Source organism: Silurus meridionalis, chromosome 12, assembly GCF_014805685.1.
Source record: "Silurus meridionalis isolate SWU-2019-XX chromosome 12, ASM1480568v1, whole genome shotgun sequence".
In the NCBI taxonomy this organism is placed as follows: domain Eukaryota; kingdom Metazoa; phylum Chordata; class Actinopteri; order Siluriformes; family Siluridae; genus Silurus; species Silurus meridionalis.
This window is the reverse complement of record NC_060895.1, coordinates 13,471,690-13,493,944: the sequence shown is the minus strand read 5'-3', so window position 1 is coordinate 13,493,944 and position 22,255 is coordinate 13,471,690. Positions and strand designations below refer to the sequence as shown.

Here is a 22,255-nt window from a genome sequence, read left to right as displayed (position 1 = left end):
AGTCAAAGAAGAACTAAGACTTAACATAGTGAAGAATGAAAATCAAGCATAATAATAAGCTTATAAGATACCACAGAGATCCAAACTGCAGTGATGTGCTGTAATGGCCACCACATACACATTTAGCGCATTTAGAGACATGCCACTGTCTTATAAAGAAACCTCAGTTTCTCATGAATTTGCTATTAGCACTCAGCAAGGAAACAAGAAAACGGCACTAGTTCCCTGGGAAACCGTCATGGTGGTGCTTTAGTCAGTCATATAACCACATTTAACTGTCAAGAATGACAATCTGAGGGGGAAATACTTTTTAAAGCAGTTTTAACAAGAATATTTTAGTTTGAATAAAGACCCTATAAGTAATGATTATTTGAAATTAGTTTGTTATTCTTTTACAAGGAGAACCAAAAATTACGTAGTACCTATGGCAACATGGTGAAATCAGATTTTTGCCTTTCATTTTGCCACCCCTGTGCCCCTCAGCAAGGCCCTTAACCCTCAACTGATTGGTAAAATAAGTGAGATAAGTCTAAGTCGCTTTATATATGGGCATCCGCCGAGTGCTATCAACGCTTGTTGAGGTAGATAGGAAAAAGGCCACGACCCACAGAATCATTAAGCGTGCCAGTATATTGATATAGGGTGTGAGTAAGATATTCTAGATGTGATATGAAAATAGCCACTGTTTCATTATTTCCAGGTGTACTCAGGTCTAGAATGAAACAATGTGATATCAACAAGGGCTGTTGAACAAAGGGGAGTGGCAAAAAACATTTATTACACCAACTCAGATCATAATCAGTAGTCAGAGGTTGGGGCAAGCAGCATTACCATAACAAACAAACCAACTTTTTTTTTTTTTATTAAAGCTGTAAGAGTGTAACATTTGTCTTGTCATGACCATTTTTATGAAATAAAATGAGAGGGTTATGCTTTTCCAACGTTGTTACTTCTATTTCCAGCTCCAGCTCACCTGAGTCAACATGCCAATCAGTGAACAAAGACACCACACCTTTGATTAGCTGTTAGGTGAACAAAAAGAACCAAAGTTTGTTATGTTTTGCACGTAGGAAACAGACATGCATTTACAAAGCAAGTGTAATAAATGACCTCTAGCTTATTTTGTAAAGACAAACTTGCAAATATTCACCTGCTATTTCTTGCCTCAAGGGGTGTTGTATATTGCACTTCCGTCCATAAATAGAAAGCAGGAATGTTGTCATCTTCTGAATGGTTACATCTCAAAATTGTTGTTGTTTGGGGGCATTGCGTTCAGTTAATAAACGCAAGCGACGATCCATCCATCACACTCATGCTCCGGGTGACTGTGTGCGCGCGCTCGCTTGCTCGCTCGCGCGCGCGCGCGCGTGTGTGTGGGCGGGTGGGTGTTCGCGCGAGCCCCTCAAAAGTGGCGATTCTAATGAACTGCTCGCAGTGTTGCGGGAGTGACAAGTCACTGTATCATGTCATCGGGTCGGAAATGAAGGGGATGCTAATTTAATATCATCCTAGAGCTTTTCTCTTTCATTTTAGAACTTCAAGACAAAACTAGCCTGTGTTCCGCGTTTAACAATAATAAAAAATAAAAAAATAACAGGAGCTGCTGAGCTTCATAAGCATAATGTAGTTCAGGTGATAGAGAAGAGAAACTCGCACAAGGAACGGGTCAACTGGTAAGTTGTTCAATTCATACTCTTGTCATTTGTTTCCATAACACTTATTTAAAATATAGTATAACCCGAGCATCGTGCATTAATCTAATCTCGACACTAATAGTTTCTGCTTGTGGTTATCGGGTTTAGACAGGAGAAAGCGATTCATGCTCATTAGCGGTTCTTATAACTTTTCTTAAAAAAGAATGAAACCAACTCTTCCAACCTTTTTTCTCCTTTTGCAATTTTTTAAATGAATGTTTTTCATAGTGTGTGATCTTATGAACCAGCATTAGAGTGTTACTGATGGGTAGATCACAGTTTTTTTGTAAGACGCTCTGGAAAGGGAGTCCAGTGCCATAAATGGTACTGTAAATGTAAATCTAAGAGTTCACTGGAACTGCTAGTAAAAAAACAAAAACAAATTACTGGTGCATGATAGTTTAACTTCGGCATTGACATAGACACGTAACAATCATAGAATGAGAAAAAATAAAGTTTGACTTATTTTACTAACTATACTAACTATATATACATATATATATATATATATATATATATATATATATATATATATATATATATATATATATACAGACATACATATGTAAAACTATATTGGTAATAAAAGAAGTGAAAACTTTTCTCATTTTATGATTCTTAACTGTCTGTGCCATTGGCAAAGTGTGTGTGTGTGTGTGTGTGTGTGTGTGTGTGTGTGTGTGTGTGTCATTCTTCTTTTACATGTCTTCAATCGCTTTGATTCAAACCAAGCACAAAAAACAACTTGCTTTTTTCTAGCCAATACACAGACCTATACTCACAGTAAGATACACCAACTCCTAAGCTTTGGTTAAAAAGGAAAGAACAGTTAAAAGTAGATTATGATGACAGAATCCACCAATTTTGAATGTATAATTCATGATCGCATCACAAGATCAGCTCTTTTAAAATTCAGAAAGCTATATTCAGAATTTTAGATATCTGATAGTCTTTCTATGTAAGTTTTGAGTGTACACAGGCAAAAGGGATAATTTATGGAAGTAGCTACAAGACAGTGAGCTACATCCTATTTCTAGCCTACGTGATTCACCTAGTAGATGACCTAGATTATTTGTGTTGTCAGCTTTTTTTGCAAAGATACTGTAGATTTCCCGAGCAGGACTGATGAAGACTGCAGCAACACTGATTTAAGTGATAGCATTGGTATTTACAGATGAGCTTAACACATATGAAACTTTTCTCTGAATCCCACTGGAATATTATCATATTAACTTTAGGGGTGAATCAATCATTTAAAGCACCATTCTTTTTCTTGTTTGTTTTGTATACCTGGATCTCAGATAGTTTCTCTGTCCAATTATGTCATTCCTTTTATTGATTTATATGCTTTTTCAAGTCTGGAACACCAAAACCTCTAAAATCATTTGGTTCTTTAATCTGTCAACAAATAGATGAAGCATCATTTGGGTTTGTCTTTCATGGTTAATTTAGGGTTAGTCTTATTCTTATTGATCGTTTGAGTGGGTATCTTGAGTGGGTGCTTATGAATGTGCCACATACATGTCTGTTCACATATTGTACATTCCAGCATGTTTTTTAACCACTAGGTTAGCTGGCAGGTGCATCCCCTCTACTTTTGGCCTAAAGATTCACTTATTTTTGTTACACTTCAAGAAATCTCTGGAAGAGATTTAACAATTTCATTACACTTTATCTAAGAGCTTCCACTTTTAAATGCTAAACGCATAATTGATTTGCTCCTGTTATTAGGCAGGATACTGAGCTTACCTGTTACCACCTTCTGTTGTTATTCATACTATTGTACAATATACTATTGTTAAATATTCTAAATAGACATTGTTTTTGAATTTATGTGTTGCTGTGTTAAATTTAATTAAATAATTGCACTTCCCAGGGCTTAGGAAAATCCCGATTCACACTAAGCATCATGGCGGCAATTTTTATTTCTTAAACAACCATACTGGTGCTATTATTATTTATTACATATATTTTATATTATTATTTGTAGCTAGATCCCTGCTTTCCCTATGTACAACAAAACTTTGTGTGATTAACAAATTTTGGTTGTTTAGATATAATGGTGATGGATCTGCCAGCCCAAAAGTATGCTTGTTTACTTGATATTTGCCAGACCTATTTGGTAGACATGATATGCTGGAATTATAAATGATACTTCATATGATGCAGTTAGGTAACCCAATCACTGTCAGGAGTTCAGGGATTATCAGAAAGGTAGCCTTAGTATTTTTATTTCCCTCACATTTTTGTGTCCCCTTTTCCTAAATTGATTTATTGCAGATGTCAAAATCTCATTGTTTTGCTTTACATTCTTTTACTCACAATACCAAATCTAAAAACTTGTATTTAAGGCCAAATGCTTTTAATATTCAGGATATAATGCATAAGTAACTTCAGAAAATGGACACTTCTTATACAGAAATCTAGATAAAATTAACAATCAGCTACGAAGCTACAATGATTTTAAATAATTCATTTATTCAGTAACATGTTTCTGACAATAGTATATTAGATGGAAATTAAATTAGAACCAGTAGACAGTCTGGAACCACTTTACTGAGTGTCTTCTCTCAAAGATTTCATTACATTCATCATTCCCCAGAGAGGAATCGTTTATTGTGTGTTCAATTCTTAAGAATATCCTTTCAGCATTAAATATTAGAATGGAAAACAAAGCGTTATTTAAGCTATACACATATAGTCCATTAAGACTATTAAAGGTAATACTGATAGACTCCATCTAGGAACAATAATATAGGATTTAATCAAAGGAATGTTTAAAAGTTAATAACTTTAGAAACTAAGTGTAAAAGACAGAATTCAGAATCAAAATCAGAATCAGAAATAGTTTTATAAACAAGTATATTTACACACACAAGGAATTTGACTTGGCAACAGGAGCTTTTATTGGAGGAGAAAGTACAGACATACATATGATGCAGTGCAGACAAACATAGGAATTACACAGTAAAGATGGAATATAACAAAATATAAGAAAAACAGACAAATAATGCACTATATGCATAAGTAGAAATGTTGTTTAAATGAATCTACAGATATGTTATTTACAAGTGTGCAGTTTACAAATGTACCATGCAGATAATATGTATAAATGTGTCAGTTATGATGGACAATGTATAGTTATGAATATTTTAATTGAATAACCTGCGGGTAAAAAAACTGTTTTTGTGTGGTGCTCTGTAACGCCAACCAGATGGCAACAGTTCGAAGAGAGAGTGTGCTGGGTGTGTGGGGTCCAAAGTGATTTTATTAGCCCTTTTCCTCACTCTATAGGTGTGAAGATCTTGGAGGTTGGGCAGGGGAGCAGCAATAATAATTCTCTAAGCAGTTCTGACTGTCTGCTGTAGTCTCTTGATTATAGACACGACAGACTCAATGATGGCCAAGTAGAACTGTTTCAGCAGCTCCTGTGGCAGGTTGAATTTCCTCATTTGGCAATTTAAGCTATGGGTTTATGGTAAAATTCAGAAATTCTGCTGTAGAGATTGTTTACAGATTTCTTGTATTAGAATTTTCACACAGATTTTGCACAGTCCTAGATTTGATGTGCTGCCAGATGTAGGTCATGATTTTAGTTTTATTTATTTTGCCTAGTTGACGTTTGATACTGATTTTCATTATCATATGCATCAAGCTTATGGCTCTTTCCTTTGCTGTTTCTTGTTTTTTGCTTTTGTAGGTGCCTTTAAAGAGCCTGTAACTGTGAAACAATGGGCTGCTCAGTCCTGACATGTCTTGACCCCATTGTGGCACTCTGTTAGCGATGAAGAGCTTCTCCACTATCCTACTCCTCACTCTGTCTGTCCTGTATGGATTTGAGGTATATAAACATCTTCTAGTTATTAAATGAGATGTTTAATTAAAATATATAATTACTATGAATGTAGCAAAATGTAAACTTTTTTAAAATAATTCAATACAGTGATGTTTTGATCCTGATATATGTGTGCATGTGTGTGTGCGTGTGTGTGTGTGTGTGTGTGTGTGTGTGTGTGTGTGTGTGTGCTTCAATAAAGAACTCCCATATCTGCAGCTATTTCCCGATCACAGCAGTGATGTCAAGCAGAAAATGCTGTATGATTGAAGGAGACTTTGACTGTGTACACTTTGTGTACTGTGTGTGTGTGTGTGTGTGTGTGTGTGTGTGTGTGTGTGTGTGTGTGTTTGTTTTTCTAGTTCCACTCAGTCAAAATGGTGGAAAATATTTAGTACTCTGTTCGTAGTAATGTGAGTGTGTTTGTGTGTGAGTGTAACTTTGAGTGTGTGTTTGTGTGTGTGTGTGTGTGTGTGTGTGTGTGTGTGTGTGTGTGTGTGTGTTTGTTTGTTTGTTTGTTTGTTTTTGTCTAGTTCCACTGGCTCAAAATGGTGACGTCAGATACATGAACATTCAGAACTCATAATACTAACTTTGTAGTATTATGACATTTCAAGTTGGCAGATTCAACACTTTTTCTCTCTAGAGATTTTTGGCTGTCATTGTTGTAACTTAGCATGAACCTAAAGTGCTCGTATACAACAGAATCTAAAGATTCAGGAGGAATTGTTTCTTTCTGCTGCTCACATAGCCATTGAATTTAAGAGCTGTATAGAGCTAATACATTAGCCGCTCACCTAACTTCAGGAGAACAATTGTAGACAATTTTAAATGAAGATGTCATTTAAAATTGTCTGGAATTATTGTGTTCCTGCATTATATCCCTTAAACATAGAAGTGTTACATTTTTTTAAAATGGTTCAAATGAATTATATAAAAAATATTTAGTAAATTCAACCTCATGCATTAAGTCCAATTCTAGCCATATTTGTAAGCTCATTTAGACACTGAATGATTCAAACATTACTGAGTAAAATGTTTAAGGAACATAAACTATATGTTGTTGGCTCATATGGTATGTTTTTCAGTGTGTTTCTGGGAATACAATCGAGCACATGCTGCAGGAATGGGAACGATATCGGAATGAGTGCATATCAAATATCAGCTCAGACCCAACCCTCCCAGGTACATTATGCCTTTCCATTTTCATTACATGACACATTTATGTGGAGTTATAATACCAAATGTTTAAGGCTCTGAAAGCTTAGAGTTTCAAAATAGGTGTAATAACCAAGACAGTGTGGCCAAATATCAATAAGATTCCATTTACTATAACCCAGGAAGAAGAAGCATTTGCCCTGAGTTTATGCTAATGTATTACGTTGCGAGGTATGTGGCCAAATGGGTAGAGAAAAAAGTGCAGTAATGTTAATTTGAATAATGTTCATGGGTATGGTGCTTATTTATCTCTGTTAACAGAGGTCACTGTTAGGCGAAAGAAAAAAAAGAATGAGAAAGAAATTAGAGCGTGGATTACAGTAGCTGTTTTTGTTGAAATAAACTAAAAAGGTTAAAATACCATTGAATTACGTTACAAGGTAATAACATAATAATGCATTATTTTGTAGTGGAATTAGCCTTTGCAAATGGAAGACAAAACTTTACATAGTTAAGGACATGAGCACCCATTTTTGTTCGTCCTCATCATGTGACAGCCAGCCAAGAAATTAACCAAGACAACAGTTAGATCCTATAACTAGGATGTCATAAGTAAAAGTACAGTGTCAGGTGGAAACCATCTCTCTGTGAAAGCTTCATACCTATACAATAATGTTATTTTAATGTTTCACACTTGACCAGTATATGTAATAACTTTTTCCATTGCACTGTTACCTAGATAGCTTCTGTCTGTAGTTAATTAATTTGCACTACTCTATATCCATTGCATTGCTGCTCACCATTGCCTAACTTACCATTGTATATATATCCACCTGATTTCTGTTTATAGTAATAGCCATATATTATGTTCATAGTACATATCATTCTGTAAATTTCAGTTTAAAGTAATAGCCATCTGTATATTATGTTCATATATTATTATTATGTTCAAGTACATACACATCTGTAAATTACTCCTATAATACCATTTTATTTAATTTATGTAACTTATGTAAACACTGTATATCCTGCACGTGCTGCTATTGCACTCTGTTAAGACCTAAACTGCATTTCATTGCCTTGTACTTGTACATGTGTAATGACAATAAAGTTTAATCTAATCTAATCTAATCTAATCTAATCTGATCTAATCTAATCCTCAAAGAAATAGATTGTAAACTCTTGTTTGCATTTGGTATATGCAGTGAAATAACTACAATTATTAGCAGATATAGTTTTTGGCATTCACATGACATTGCAGCTGGTCAATTCTGTTTAAATACAGCACGTTATCCTTTCCTCAGGTTTGGTCTGCAGACGCATGTTCGATCAGTATGCTTGCTGGCCAGATGGGCAGCCCAATACAACAGTCAAAGTGCCCTGCCCCTGGTATTTGCCCTGGTATGATCAAGGTACTTGCTATTGCCTAGAGCATTATGGTTTAACATGGTCAGTGTCTTTTTACCAGTAATATACTGTAAATAACAGCAAGACAAGATTTGTGAATAATAAATGACTTATGTAATGCATACCTGACACAGTACACAGTGGGTTTGTCCTAAGGGAATGTGGTCCAGATGGTCAGTGGCACACCAACAACATGAGCCACACCTGGAGAAACCACTCACAATGCAATGCAGATAGCAGCAACCACAAAGAACAGGTACAATATGATTTTAATAATTTTAAAAATAAAAAGATTGTGAAATATGTGGTATTTGCACCTTGCTGTCCAATCACAGTAATTCATTTTAAATGTTGCTGAAATATGAAACATGAACTGAACTTTATGCATTAAGACAAGATTAGGGCCAGTGTTCCTAACTTTAAAAGCATCATTATCATATCATGTTGCTTTTTTTGGCCAGAGGCTGACCATAATAGACATGCAAAATGCAACATTATGCAAAGGAAATGTGCATGGCAAGATATGAAGCTATGATATTAAGAGAGTGGGCCCATAGCCTGGAGCCATTTCTTCCTATTTCTGAATTTATTTCATTTCCCTTTAAACAATAAACTGTAATACAGTTATATTTACATACATATACATGAATTTCAACATTACTCAATGGAAATGTTTTTAAACTCAACCAAATAAGATGAAGAATGGTGGTAGACAGGCATTTTCAGGTCATGACACAGATTTTCAGTTGGTAATAAGTCTGTGCTTTGACTTAGTCATGCCAAAACAAAATCCTTCTTTTTTTCAAACACATTTCTTTGTAGATTTTTCCCTGTGATTGGGGTGGTATAGTTGAGGTCTGACGGGATCTCTTGTTTTTGTCACTGAGCTTTGTTGCTATTGCAGTGTTGTTGCTAGACTCTAGTACAACTCTCTATCTGTTTCCTAAAAATTCATACTGTTTTTGCTTTTTTTCAGGAGAAACAGATACGGGTCCTAGTCTACCTTAGAGTGATGTACACAGTTGGCTACTCTTTGTCTTTGGCCAGCCTCACACTGGCCCTGATTATATTGCTTCTTTTTAAGTGAGTCTTAATTGATTATGTCAAGTATGCTCAAATCCTATTTATAAAGAAAAAGATCATTTGTCATCTTGTCTACAACTGTCATGGGAATTGTCTATACAGAACATTTCACCTGCTACTTGGTATCGGTATAGTATGCTAATGTCACCAACTAAAGGTTTAGTTTGCCAATGTGACACTACAGTAATTACATAGTAAATCTACATGTGGGTCTTAATTATGTGCATTAATTTTATTATTCATTATCATTTGCAGTGTGAAAATGCATAAGAAAAAGCTAGACAACTGACATGCTAGCAGCACAGTTGTATATTGTTTTGTTTTTTAAGCATTCTGGAGCACATTTCTTTAATGATTTAGCTGTCTTCCAGGCCTCCAGCTATGAGATGATATGTTTTGCCTATGTGTTGTCAGCTTAACTGTTGTTATTCATAATGGCAATGGGTGCTAACAATGACATTTTCTATTAGGGTCATTTATTTGTTATGTGGTATATGCTTATGCTGCCTTCACTGATAGTTCTGTGCTCCTCTGTGAAAACCACCAGTAGCTTTGTGTTCTATGATTTAATATGAAATTACACAATCTAATAATCTATAAAGGACTACAAAATGTCAGGCAGCTAAACAAATTCAGTTGCAGGTAAAAAGATGCCAATCAGCAAAAATAGGTCAGGTCATTTTAACCCAGTATATTTAAGGCAAAATCAGAATCATTAGAAAAAACAGAGGGACAAGCCAGATCTGAGATGTGTTAGCAGAACTAAGCAGATATTTCATAGTCAGTGAGTGAGCAAAGTCTCTTTTATAGTGTGAGGGGATTGAAACTACAGTATGTGTGCATCATCGCAGTCAGGTGAGAGTAAAAGGGGTAATGTGTGACATGGTTGGAGTTTGCTGCAGCCATATCTGTAGTGTACTCTGGCTAATAATGACTAATTACAGCATTGAAATGGCATAAGTAACTAACTAACTAACAAATAATAAACAAACAAACAAACAAACAAACAAGATGTTACTCTAGCCTGTTAAAATGTAATTATACAGAATGGATCCACAAAGTATTGATGAATGTTAAGCAGTTATTTGTTGATTCTTAATTGCATGTTATGCAACAGAAGTGATAGGCACATCATAATAATTAGAGATTTACTAGAGCACCTGCTTAACTAAAACGTTCTTCTTTATAGGGTCAACTTTAGAATTTTCATAATTGTTGTTCATAATTAGCTAAACTGTTCAATAAGGAAATTTCTTCAAAGTTTACTTGAAAATCCATGCTTACATATTGCTGATCAGTCTTTTGTGTAGGAAAGTATTAATATTTTGTGTATTCTCTGTTATAGGAAACTGCGCTGCACCCGTAACTACATCCATGCCAACCTGTTTGCTTCTTTCATCCTGCGTGCTGTGACCGTCATTATACGTGATGATCTTCTCAAAAATAATACTCTTGACTTCCAAGACAGCAGTGACTTGTCCCGTGTTTTCAGAGACCAGGTCTCGGCAAATATGCCCATTGATGGGTGTGCACACATACATAACCACAAACATATACAGTACATAGAAAATTTTAAACAATTTATTTATTTGTTATATGGTCAAATCTAATGTCTTGCAAATGTCTAAAATTGCAATAAAGACAATTATAAATTTAGCCCTATCTGATGGGTAATCTGTTTATTAAAGTTTATTGATTAAGAATTATAATAAATTTGAAATCATGCTTTTTAAACCAGCAAAAAAGAGCATCTGGTATAAGGGAAAAAACATGCTATATTTTAATCATATATTTTAATAAAAATAATTGTTAAATAGTTAAAAAAAGTAAAAGTTTTTATTTGCTAATAATTTATAGCACACTAATATGTGCTCGTTAAACATCCCATTCCAAAGTTATGTTATAAATACAGAATTATGCACCCTCTGCTGCTAAGACAGCCTAAAAGAAGGCTTTCCACTAGAATTTGTAATGTTTATGAAGCTCATGTTGAAACAGATTTAGACTATGCCCTTTAGAACCTTCGAAGGTAATGCTATAATATGCAAAACCATTCTAGAAAACCAAATTTAAAGAGCGTCTACATGTTATGATTATGGTTAGATGGTCAAAAGGTTAAATGTTCTCATACGTGTGACCAATTTGTGCACATCTTCATGCTTCATTTTCCATAACACATTCAGTCTATGAAAATGACAGCCTTTTTACCCTCATACATATGTCTTATGTTTATGTCTGTTTTGCCTACATTCACAGTCTGGCTGCCGCATAGCTCAAGTGGCAATGCAGTACTGTATGGGAGCCAGCTACCTCTGGCTGCTAGTGGAAGGCCTGTACCTCCATAACCTTCTGGTACTGCTTGTGTTCTCTGAGAACAGCTACTTCTGTGGTTACCTTACTCTCGGCTGGGGTCAGTAACTTTTTGGCTGCAGAGAATTTGGCAGTTGGTATCGATGTGTGTAGCATTACTGTTAGTCCTGTTACTTATTGGTCCAACAATAGGATACATTACCTTAGTTCAACAATCAACAATTTTACACTCGTAAAACCCTGCTTGAGTTAAAAACGCAATATACCAATATGGTCAAGAAGACATTTTTATGCATTTTTTTTTACTTTTTGTTTGAACAGTAACTTCTACTCTGATTTTTTTCCTTAGTTACTCCAGTACTCTATGTGGTACCATGGATAGTATTACGCCACCTGTATGAGAACACAGGGTAAGCCTTATCAGCTGTGTTAAAGAAAGACTAATCTGTACAATTATATTTTAAAGACTGCAAAATATATATCTTTGTCAAGGTGCTGGGTGAAGAATGAAAACATGTTGCACTTATGGATTATTGAAGCTCCTATCTTCATGATTATTTTAGTAAGTGTTATTTTTTAAATATTCTTTAAAGTCTTAATTGCAAAGAAGTTGGGAAAAATTAAAAATGTTCTCGTTAAAATTTCTATATATACAATCATATCATTTTCTATATCCTATTGTTCTGTATATACACACACGTGTTTATAAATATGTACATTTAGGCATGTATAGTTTAGACAAAGGAACATTTGTTCCTTTAGATATTTTTCTTGAATAGCTTTTCCAGGGAATTTTGTGGCTTAGTACATACTTAATATGTTCTAAATTAATATAACCTGAGTAGATGCAAGATGATACTGCTACAGTGCTTACTGTATTATGCCATCATGTGTATTAATACCTACACTAAAGTTAATTGTATATTAAGTTAAGCCTTAAAATGTTCCTTGCGTCTTCTAATAAACATGATATATTGCAGGTAAACTTTTCCATTTTCATAAGGATTATTCAGATAATTGTCTCCAAATTTAAAGCACACCAGATGAGATATACTGATTATAAATTCAGGTAAGACCACATGCATTATAGAGTTTATCTTTATAACTATATTTGTTGATTCTAATCTTTAGATAGTAGTATTGGGACACCTGACTTTTTCTATATGTGGTTCTTCCCCAAACTCTTGCCAAAAAGTTGTATTGGATATCTTTAGATGCTTTTTGCTCTGACCTCAACCCTATTAAACAATTTAGGGACGAATTGGAACATTGACTGCACCCCTGGTCTCCTCACGACATTGCTAATTACGCTGTGGTTGAATGAGCACAAATTTTCACAACCACAATACAAAATCTAGTGGAATATTTTCCCAGAAGAGTGGAGGATATTATAAAAGCAAATGGGAACTAAATGTGAACTATTCAAAAAGCACATATGAATCTTATGGTTATGTGTCCACAAACCATTGTCTAGCTAGTGTAGCATGTTTTTGTAACCTTTTTTTTTTTTAATCAACCAAATCTTTAGGTATATAATCAAGTGACTAGACATCTCTGTAAAATTGTAAGGATTACTTAGTATTAAATTGTAATTATAATTTTTAAGCAACCATTTGTTTTTATTGTAAAGGGGCAACATAGCTGGACTAGACTAAAATGCCTTTGGGTTTTTAGATTGGCCAAGTCTACCCTGACCCTCATACCCCTTCTGGGAATACATAAAGTGGTGTTTTCTGTGGTGACAGAGGACCAGACTCATCTACTACGGACCATCTGGCTCTTCTTTGAGCTCTTCTTTAACTCATTTCAGGTATAGCTATGGCATATATTTACTGTGCATGGTAAAGAATATTATGTGTTTTTGCTAAAATAAATGCTAAACAGCTGACACATTCAAGCAGCTGCTCTGTTCTGTGATCCTCTGCAGGGTCTTCTAGTAGCCATTTTATACTGTTTTGTGAATAAAGAGGTAAGAAACAACAGACATATGTATATTAATCTTAAAAGTACGAGAACCTACCACATCTTGTGTTCTTTTCTTTTTTTTTATATATTCAAATTTTTCTATTAGTGTTTTACATAATATAACATTTTCAATGAAAACAAAAAAAAAATAATAATGTTTTTGCTCCAACAGAGATACCTATCCACCTGCACCATTATTATACATTATGTTATATGCATATACACTCAGGTTAATATATACATATATGCACAAAGCAAAAACAAATAATTGTTTAAGAAAAAGGGAAAAAGAGAAGAGATGAGAACAGCAAAGTCAAACAGCAAATATTAAGTTTGCTTAATGTAAGTTGCTTAATGTATGTCAGCTGTATGACTATAGCCTTTAGTGAAGTACCGAATCTTCTCTATTGCAAGATGATGCATAAGATTCCTAATCCAGCAACTAAAAGTAGGTGGAGATTTGTCTTTCCATTTGCGCAATATCAGGCTCCTGGTTATTATATTCAAATCATATAGAAATCATATTCTTTGCATTACTAAGTAAACAGAGTTCTGTAGTTAAGCCAAGCATTGCAAGAATAGAAGAAAGGTTTAATAGATATATGCAAAACTTCTCAAACTATCTCAACTCCACACCTATCACATTTATCACATTTTTACATTAGGAGGTGTAATACTTTCAATTTAATAATTGTATGCCAACAAAATACATTACTGAGAAGAAATTGGGTAAATAATCTAATCTTAAGAAAATTTATGTGAACAATTATATGAGTTTCTTTGGTTTTGGTTTTGTATTATTGACAATGTGCACTCGAGCTGGCATGGACTAGACACATCTGTGCAAAACCTTGTGATCCTTTTTAGATCAGAGCCACTTGTTTGCTATACAACTGTTAGTCATCTATATATGAATAGTATACTACAGACAATATACATAGTATTATTACCTCAAATAATAATATGGCCTAAAAACAAAATAAAAAACAAAGTTGTAGAAATCATCTTTCCTAATTTCACCCCCTTCTCTCCATCATATTTCTAATCTCAGGTACAATCAGAAATTAAGAAGAAATGGCGTCATCTTAAACTGGGAATAAGCACCCTGGATGAACAACGTACCACCAGCAGCCACATACTACAGGGAGCTACTGGACATGAAGACCAGGTGTGCCAGATAGACTGTCCTGAGGAGAGTGGAATCCACCTGAGCATGGAGCCTCTTTCAGCCTCCACACAAATTTCCCTTCATCAGCATCATCACCCTGGAGCAAAGAAGGGCAGGGCATATTGTTACATTTCAGCCCATAAGCGAGTGGTGAACGGATTAGAAACACCAGAGCTGGCCCAATGTCAACATGATGGAGTCAATGGATATTCTGATAGCTACTGCTAAGGGCTTTGAACCACAGTGGAAATATATATATATATATATATATATATATATATATATATATATATATATATATATATATATATATATATATAATGATCTTCAGAGGAGTGCAAAATTTTAACTGGATGTAACTGGATGCTTAAATTTTCTTAAGAGTACATGAAATCCTTGGTATTTACTGAATGAACCTCTATTGTGTGCTGTTTTAGGATCCTTTCTGAACACCAGCAACATGGAGGAACAGTGTAAACGATTTCTTTTTTTAAAGATAAAAAAAAAAAATGGAGGATCTAAATTAAAATATACCAAATCAACTGTTGTGACTGTTCTCGCTGTGTTTTGTAACTGTCTACCTCTTTACATTTTTGGGCAACAGTGATAGTGCCTGTTTTTTGATATTGTGGTCCATCTGTCTGGCATAACAATGGCATCTAATTAGGGCAATTTTCATAAAAACTATTAGTTTAAAAATAAATGTCAGATAGAGACAGGTAAAAAAAAAAAAGACATCTTAAAAATGTTTCCTATTTTACACAGTTAGTTAAAAGTAGGTAGTAGTTCTACATGTTACATGTCATTAAGACTGCTATTTATGGTATCACAATGTATAACAATGATTTTATTGATAATATTATTACTTTTGTGGCAGAACTTGTGATCAGTGAAATATATTGTTGCTGGTGTTTTTTCTGTTAGGTATCAGAATTTACAATGAAAAGCAAGCATAAACAAATATTTTTCAACAAAAAAACGGTATTGTTTATTCCCAAAATACAAAACCAAAAAAACATTTCAAGGCTAAAAAGAATACTATGTAAATTTGTCACCTGGTCTTAAATTAGTAAAACTGCCCACTAGAGGTAGCAACTGATCTGTTGTACAATTACAGAACACACACACACACACACACACACACACACACACACACACACACACACACACACACAAATAATAAACTCTGAATCCATGCACCACACAGATGCATAAGAAGCAAATTGAAGGTTTACTTAATGGTATGCTGATATTAATGGTACTACCTAAAGTGTTTACACAGCTTCGCTACAATGTACATTTCAGATTCTATTCATGTTAGAACAAATGTCTTCAATGGAAAATTGTCTAAATGCTCAAATAAAGGACTGTCTTGTCAATCCTGTAATTATTTAGTATAGTGTCAGATGTGTGTATTTGATTATTTTTTACCCTTACTTTTGCCCTGCAGATTTATTTAAATCATCATTAATATAAACTAATATTAACTAGAGTTTTATTACTCTAAACATGAATTTGCCTATTAAGAAAAAACTATTTCTTTTTTGAGTCAAAAATCTCTTCAAATTTAATTTCCTTAACAAATCAAAAATTGAGAACAAACTCAGGTTTGTTTGAGTTCAAGCATGCAATACGTCAAAACTTACAAACTGACATACAAGTGCAACAGTGTGTGATTTCATTTTCTTAAATCTATTAAATACTCACAAAGTATTTGAGATCTGATTCCTAAAATGAAATAAAATTGTAGAACTCTGAACTGAGAGTCAGTTTGGCAGTTTATATTATAGACCTTTTGGTGTTTGCCTTCCTTTGCTTGGTCAAAGCATTTACTTCTTCAACAAACTTCTTCTACTTTGAATTATTATTTTATTATAATAATAATTATATTATATTATAATAATTCATTATTGAACTACTATTACTACTACTACTAATAATAATCATCATCATCATCATTTTTTTCATTTATTGTTTCTATAAGCACAACAATGGAGAAATTATGCACATAAGTAATTTATACAATAACAAAAAAATCAATGTTATATAGAGTTAACAGTGTTGGTTAATATGTGTAGAATATTGTACTGCTCTCATTTAATTCGATAAATTATTTTAATTAATTTAAGCAATTGAAGTAAATTTACATATTTCATGTTTACAAGAAAAAAATCACAGTTTCATAAGCCATCAGCGATGTTGTTGGAAAATGGAAATGTTTACAAATTAATAAAAGAAACTTCAGGCATATCTGCAGAAACATACTCGGGATTTTGTCACAGGCATGGCACCAGTTGCTAAACAACATCCCCAATGAGAAGAATCCTGGCCGTGCACCTGGCCACGCCTTTTAAAAGCCATTCTAGCATTATTGTGTATCAGCTCTGGAGCTGTGCCCGATATAATAAAGCTGACCGACTATTTGATTTTTCTTTTGAAGAAAAAAGAAGATGGTCAAGAAGAAACATAAGGGAAAAAGGAAAGGAACAGAGTAAAGTAAAGTAGAGACTAAAAAGTAAACTGATTTTGTTTTTAATTATTTTATATCTTATTTTAAGATAGATTTGTCTCACTACTTGTTTGGTGCCTTTTATATCAAAGATAATTGTTTTGTCTATATTCTTGTTATGACAAACTGTTATGTCATTAAATTCAATAATCAAATATCTAATGTTACAACCATATATTTTTGGGAAATGTTTTTATATTTTTTCCCTGTATTTTTTAATTTTCAAATGATATATCAAAATATCATTCTGGAAGACAGCTGTTTATTTCCTCGGCACAGCATAGCACTCATAGAAACGAGGTAAACGGCCGAAGTTGCAAATAGCAGGAGTGGTGACAATCTCTTCTGGTGGCTGAGTGGCCCTGAAGGTGAAATGCTGGAGGAGAGAGGTGACTATAATAAAGATCTCCACTCGGGCCAGAGCTTCACCTGGACAGGCACGTTTTCCTGTGCAATGGACAAAATAGATAAATGAAAGTGACTAGGTAAAAATAAATATTTCATGTTCAAATTTTCTGAAACTCTTGACCTGTATCTCTGTATCTATCTGTTTTTGCATTGCATGATAATCTAATAAATAAGGATAATATTCCACATTAAGCATTGTATTTTTATCAGTATATAAAACCAGGTATAAATATCATAGTTTATCATGATCATTTGAAAGGCCAAACCATAAAAACATTTGATATTTGTTATTACATTTGATATTAATATTCATTGAAATGAATATGTTTAATATGATTAACTGTTTTAAAAAAGTAACATAATGCATATCCTAGGTTTCAGCTCACCCATTCCAAAAACAACAAATGCATCATTTTTTGAATCGTCCCTCTTGATCAAGGAAATTGGCTGGGTCAAAATTGTCAGGGTTCTTCCAAAGCTCAGGGTCAGTAAGCACAGATGACAGCAAAGGAAGAATGATGGTTCCCTAGATTCAAAACACATAAGTTTCAGAAAAAAAAAACACAAAAATCACCAGTTATTGTGCAATAAAATATGTATATAAAGCTCTGTACAGTAGGTGCATAAGTCAAAGTACCTTAGGTATGAGATAGTTCTTAAACTCGGTGTCATAAAACATTTTATGTGGAACAGAAGTCGGAGCAATATCCTGGGTGCGCAGAACTTCATGAATGACTGCATCTGTATATGGCATATTCTGCCTGTCTTCGAAGGAAATGCACCGGCTTTGCCCCACCACCTCATCAATCTCCTTCTGGACTCGTGCTATTCAAGATGATGGGTACAACACAGCATGACAGTATTAAATAACTACATATAAAAGAAAATCACACCACAAATATTTTGTTAGTGATACATGAAACCTGAAGCATTTTACATCCAATACTGCCTGTTCTACAAGTGAAGCTCTTCGTAGTAATATATCAATATATGATGTATGATTAAATGTCATATGTCAATCAAATTTCAAACTCATTTCTTACCTTGGATATCTGGGTGCTTCATCATTAACAGCAGGCTCTGTCTGATTGTTGAAGATGTAGTCTCAGTGCCAGCACTAAACATGCTCCATATTGTGCTCAATAAGTTATTGAAATGAAATTCTGTATTTGGGTTATCCTTTTCCTGCAAAAGATAGATATTTTACTTCTCTTTATATGCCTAATGGCTGCCCTATATTAATATGTCTTTGTATAGTGCCAAGACAGATGTAAAATGATCAATCTTAGAGTCTTTTTACTCTTATTTCAGAAGCTTATAATGATGTCAATGTGTAGAGTCTCCTCCCAATCACATTGTTATCACAGGATTTATTAAGTATAAAATACATTGACAGCATAAATACCATGCAAAGAGGGGTTTTACCGCATTCATTTGTAATAGGAAAGCCTCAATGAAATCTTTAGGGGCTGAAGAAGGATCAAATGTCTTCATTCGTGCCTCTGCTTCAAGCTTAAATAAACTTTTGGCCTTTTTCACTTTTGAAAACATGTCATGGAGCTGGCCAGGAAAAAGACCCACAATTTTGGGGAAAATATTATATGCCTGTAATGACAAAAAAAGCATATTACAAAAAAAGGGGTGGATAGTCATGTTACATAAACTGTGTATTAAATTCAGCCAAGCTGCTGGCCCATATCTACATGATTAGATCATAGTATAAAGTATTCACTGAGTGTATAATGTTTATCATTTATCCAATAAATACATTTTTAAATATATATTTCCTAAAAGCGTCATTAACTTTGTTATTTGACATGTATATAGGTGGATGGTCAATATACAGTACTTGTCCAAGTGGACTATTTAAAACTTTGAAGTAGTCATCGACAGCGTCCATCATGAGTTTTAAGTTTGGGTCATCAGACTCAAATCTCTGGCCAAATATGATTGAGGAGATCACATTGCACACTGCTTTATGTATCAGGTATTTTGGATCGAAAGCAGAGTCTGTAAGAGAAAAAAATGTCTTGCTCTCAGTCCTTTTTTTTGCATAAAATTTGCTCTCATCCAAGTGCATGTACTTAGTGAATGGTTTATGTACTGTACATTTACGAATACATTAACAGTATTTGGCAGACACCCTTATCCAGAGAGACCTTAGCGGTGCTTCAAAGTCTCTATCAATAAATAGATCCTGATACTGGTTCATTAGGACACAGATTAAGGACACAGATTAAGAAAACCGTGAATATATGAAGTATTGTAATTTACTGTAGATACTGTTATTCTAGAGCTGTAATTAGCGATAATGCTTGTATTAAAAAGTTACTGAAAGTAATTCGTTGTGCATATTATTTTATTGAACCAACGTTCCTTTTGCAGACTTAACCTGATGTAAAGAAAACAACACATTCTATTTGCATAGGGTTACACGAACAAGGTAAGTAAATGCAAAGTGCAAAGGTAAGTACAAAAAAAAAAAACTTATTAGAGTTTTGGTTAAACCATTTACATGATTTGTTTTTGAAAACACCCACTGAAAAACTGCGTTTTAGCATTTCAGCGTTTTTAATCATTTATCAAAATAGGCATTTGCATTAAACAAATTAAATTAAACGGCAATAAGGTATTACCTCCAATTGTACCAAAAGATTGCACAAGACAGCTGGCTTCCTCCTTCACCTTGTCCTGAATACTCTGATGACCCATCCCAAAAGTCTTCAGGGTAGATATAGAGAACCGCCGAAGCTGCTTCCATCGTTCTCCACTGCTGACCAAAATACCTGTAATTTTATTTTTTTTGTTAATTTTCATATAAGAATATTGAAATAAAATTTTACTATGAAACTTATTTTTACCTAAAGATTAATTTATGTAATTAACTCACCATATCCATTAGTGACCTTCATTAAGAGAGGGTAGTTTGCTCTGCCACTGAACTCATTACCCATGCCAATCATGGTGTCTTTCAGAGCTTTGTATCCAGAGATCACCACAACAGGTGTGTTGGCAAACCAAAGAGTGAAAACGGATCCATGCTTTTTACTAAGCTGTTTGAGAGAATTTTTTAAAATTTAAGTGAACAAATCTTCCTTTATCAAATTATGCCTCTTTCTTGGAACTGGCAACGTTTGTGTTCAATAATCAAGAGTCAACTTTAAATAATTAATGTCGTTTAGAAGGTATTCTTTTTTACCACATGACCAGAAGACCAGAACTATTGGCAATACAGAGTAGCTCATTGGATTCAACTAATTTTTAATTTGTAAATTAAATTAATTTATTAGTAATCCAGTAGTAATAGTATTAACAACAGTAGCACTTCGGTAGTAAGACAGTGGTTTTATACTGTACTTAAGTACATTTTTAGGTATCTTATTTATCTGAGTATTTTGCATTTACTTCTATTTCACTACATTTCTGAAAAAAAAAACATGCTGTTTTGTCAATATGCAGAACAATGGAACGCTGAACTGCATAAATTAAGAAAATAACGTTTAAAAATATAATACTTTTGGTACTCGAGTGCACCCAATTGTACTTTTACTGTAGTAATATTTAAGCAGGGGATTGCACTTTATTCAAGTAATGTACAGTGCACTTTTCCAGCACATAGAAGGCACACACTGTCTAGCAGAGACTCAAAAATGAACGTTAAAAACGTTTTAATAAAAAGTTTCCTGACAAAATAGCAAAGTTATTTAATGATACCGTTACTAACCTGAAGGTAGTACTTGTATGGTTCCTTTACATAAACCTGAAAAAAATTCCCGACCACGGGTGCAGGAGCAGGTCCTGGAGGCAACCTTCCAAAGTGACGTTCATATTCCTTACCGTGTCTCTTCCATATTACAAAAAAAAACACAGCGGCAATGAATAAAGGCCAAATGTTGGCCTGTAAAGCAAAAAACAGATCCATTACAAAATATTTCACAGTGGCAACGCGGTACACTTGTGTTTACTGCAGGTCTGTAACACATAACAGTGTAACGGTGTGACCCTACAACTTATTTGCTGATGTGCGATAGTGACGTTCAGTCTCCCTCCCTTTCACCACTTATAGATTAGTTCCATGGAAACTGTTGCTTCAGCACACAAGAAAAATAACCGTGCACAAGGGAACTGCCTCTAGGGAATGTGTCCAATATTTGTAGAAAGCTACTCTCTAAATGATTAGGTATTTCAAAAGTGATCTATTTCAGTCAATTTCAATGTTTTGGAGACTACAAAATATATGCTATTTCCTTGTTTAACAACAATAAGGTCAATATATAAATATAGACTTCAACGAAATGATGAAAGCCTGGGTTGATATCTCAGAAAGATAAAAGAGATAGAGATAAAGGCTTGTACCTCCTGCCAGTTTTCAGGGAGTTCATCAAATGTTTTTTACCAAAAACCTTGAATCAGCAATGGCATTACTCCAAATTGGACAAAGATTTTTTTTTTTTAAAACAAAATACCAAATAAACACCAAATAAACTTATCAAAATTAACTACAACAAACTACTGTATTGTTGTATTTTATAAATACTAAAAAATACTTTTACAAGGGAGCATGAAATGTATTTTTGCAAAACCGTTCATCAGTTGGCCTATTTGTTAAATCTTACCACCATAACATAACAATGTTTGAATGCAGCACCTTTTCTCTGGCCAAATACATCTGCAATATGCAACCGGTTAACAGATCAAATAATTACATACATTATCCC

At 34.0% G+C, this 22,255-nt stretch overlaps 2 protein-coding genes and 1 long non-coding RNA gene across 4 annotated transcripts; 1 reads left to right on the top strand and 2 right to left on the bottom strand.

Moving 5' to 3' along the window:
• Positions 1-759: 759 nt before the first annotated feature.
• On the bottom strand, positions 760-1,400 carry LOC124394692. The gene is made up of 2 exons (XR_006927538.1): positions 1,151-1,400; positions 760-1,022 (listed from the first exon to the last, which is right to left on the bottom strand). It is a non-coding gene; the product is annotated as an uncharacterized LOC124394692 (long non-coding RNA).
• gipr (gastric inhibitory polypeptide receptor) lies at positions 1,397-15,902 on the top strand. 2 transcript variants are annotated; one of them, XM_046863085.1, is made up of 14 exons: positions 1,397-1,673; positions 5,395-5,535; positions 6,618-6,714; positions 7,992-8,099; positions 8,229-8,350; positions 9,071-9,177; positions 10,523-10,676; positions 11,434-11,587; positions 11,837-11,897; positions 11,980-12,049; positions 12,468-12,556; positions 13,162-13,297; positions 13,415-13,456; positions 14,504-15,902. In XM_046863085.1, the coding sequence occupies exons 2-14, from the start codon at positions 5,479-5,481 to the stop codon at positions 14,846-14,848; spliced, it is 1,542 nt and encodes a 513-aa protein (XP_046719041.1). In that variant the 5' UTR covers positions 1,397-1,673; positions 5,395-5,478; the 3' UTR covers positions 14,849-15,902. The 2 variants fall into 2 exon arrangements, with proteins under 2 accessions (XP_046719041.1, XP_046719042.1); XM_046863086.1 differs by lacking the exon at positions 1,397-1,673 and adding an exon at positions 5,732-5,789 and having other exon boundaries at positions 5,450-5,535.
• Positions 15,903-16,575: 673 nt separating this feature from the next.
• LOC124394120 (cytochrome P450 2M1-like) lies at positions 16,576-21,629 on the bottom strand. Its single transcript, XM_046862205.1, is given in 10 exon segments — positions 16,576-17,576; positions 17,924-17,949; positions 17,951-18,063; positions 18,175-18,362; positions 18,581-18,722; positions 18,963-19,142; positions 19,387-19,547; positions 20,174-20,323; positions 20,428-20,590; positions 21,262-21,629. Coding segments are annotated over 10 exon segments (1,506 nt in total). The 5' UTR covers positions 21,460-21,629; the 3' UTR covers positions 16,576-17,391.
• Positions 21,630-22,255: the final 626 nt, after the last annotated feature.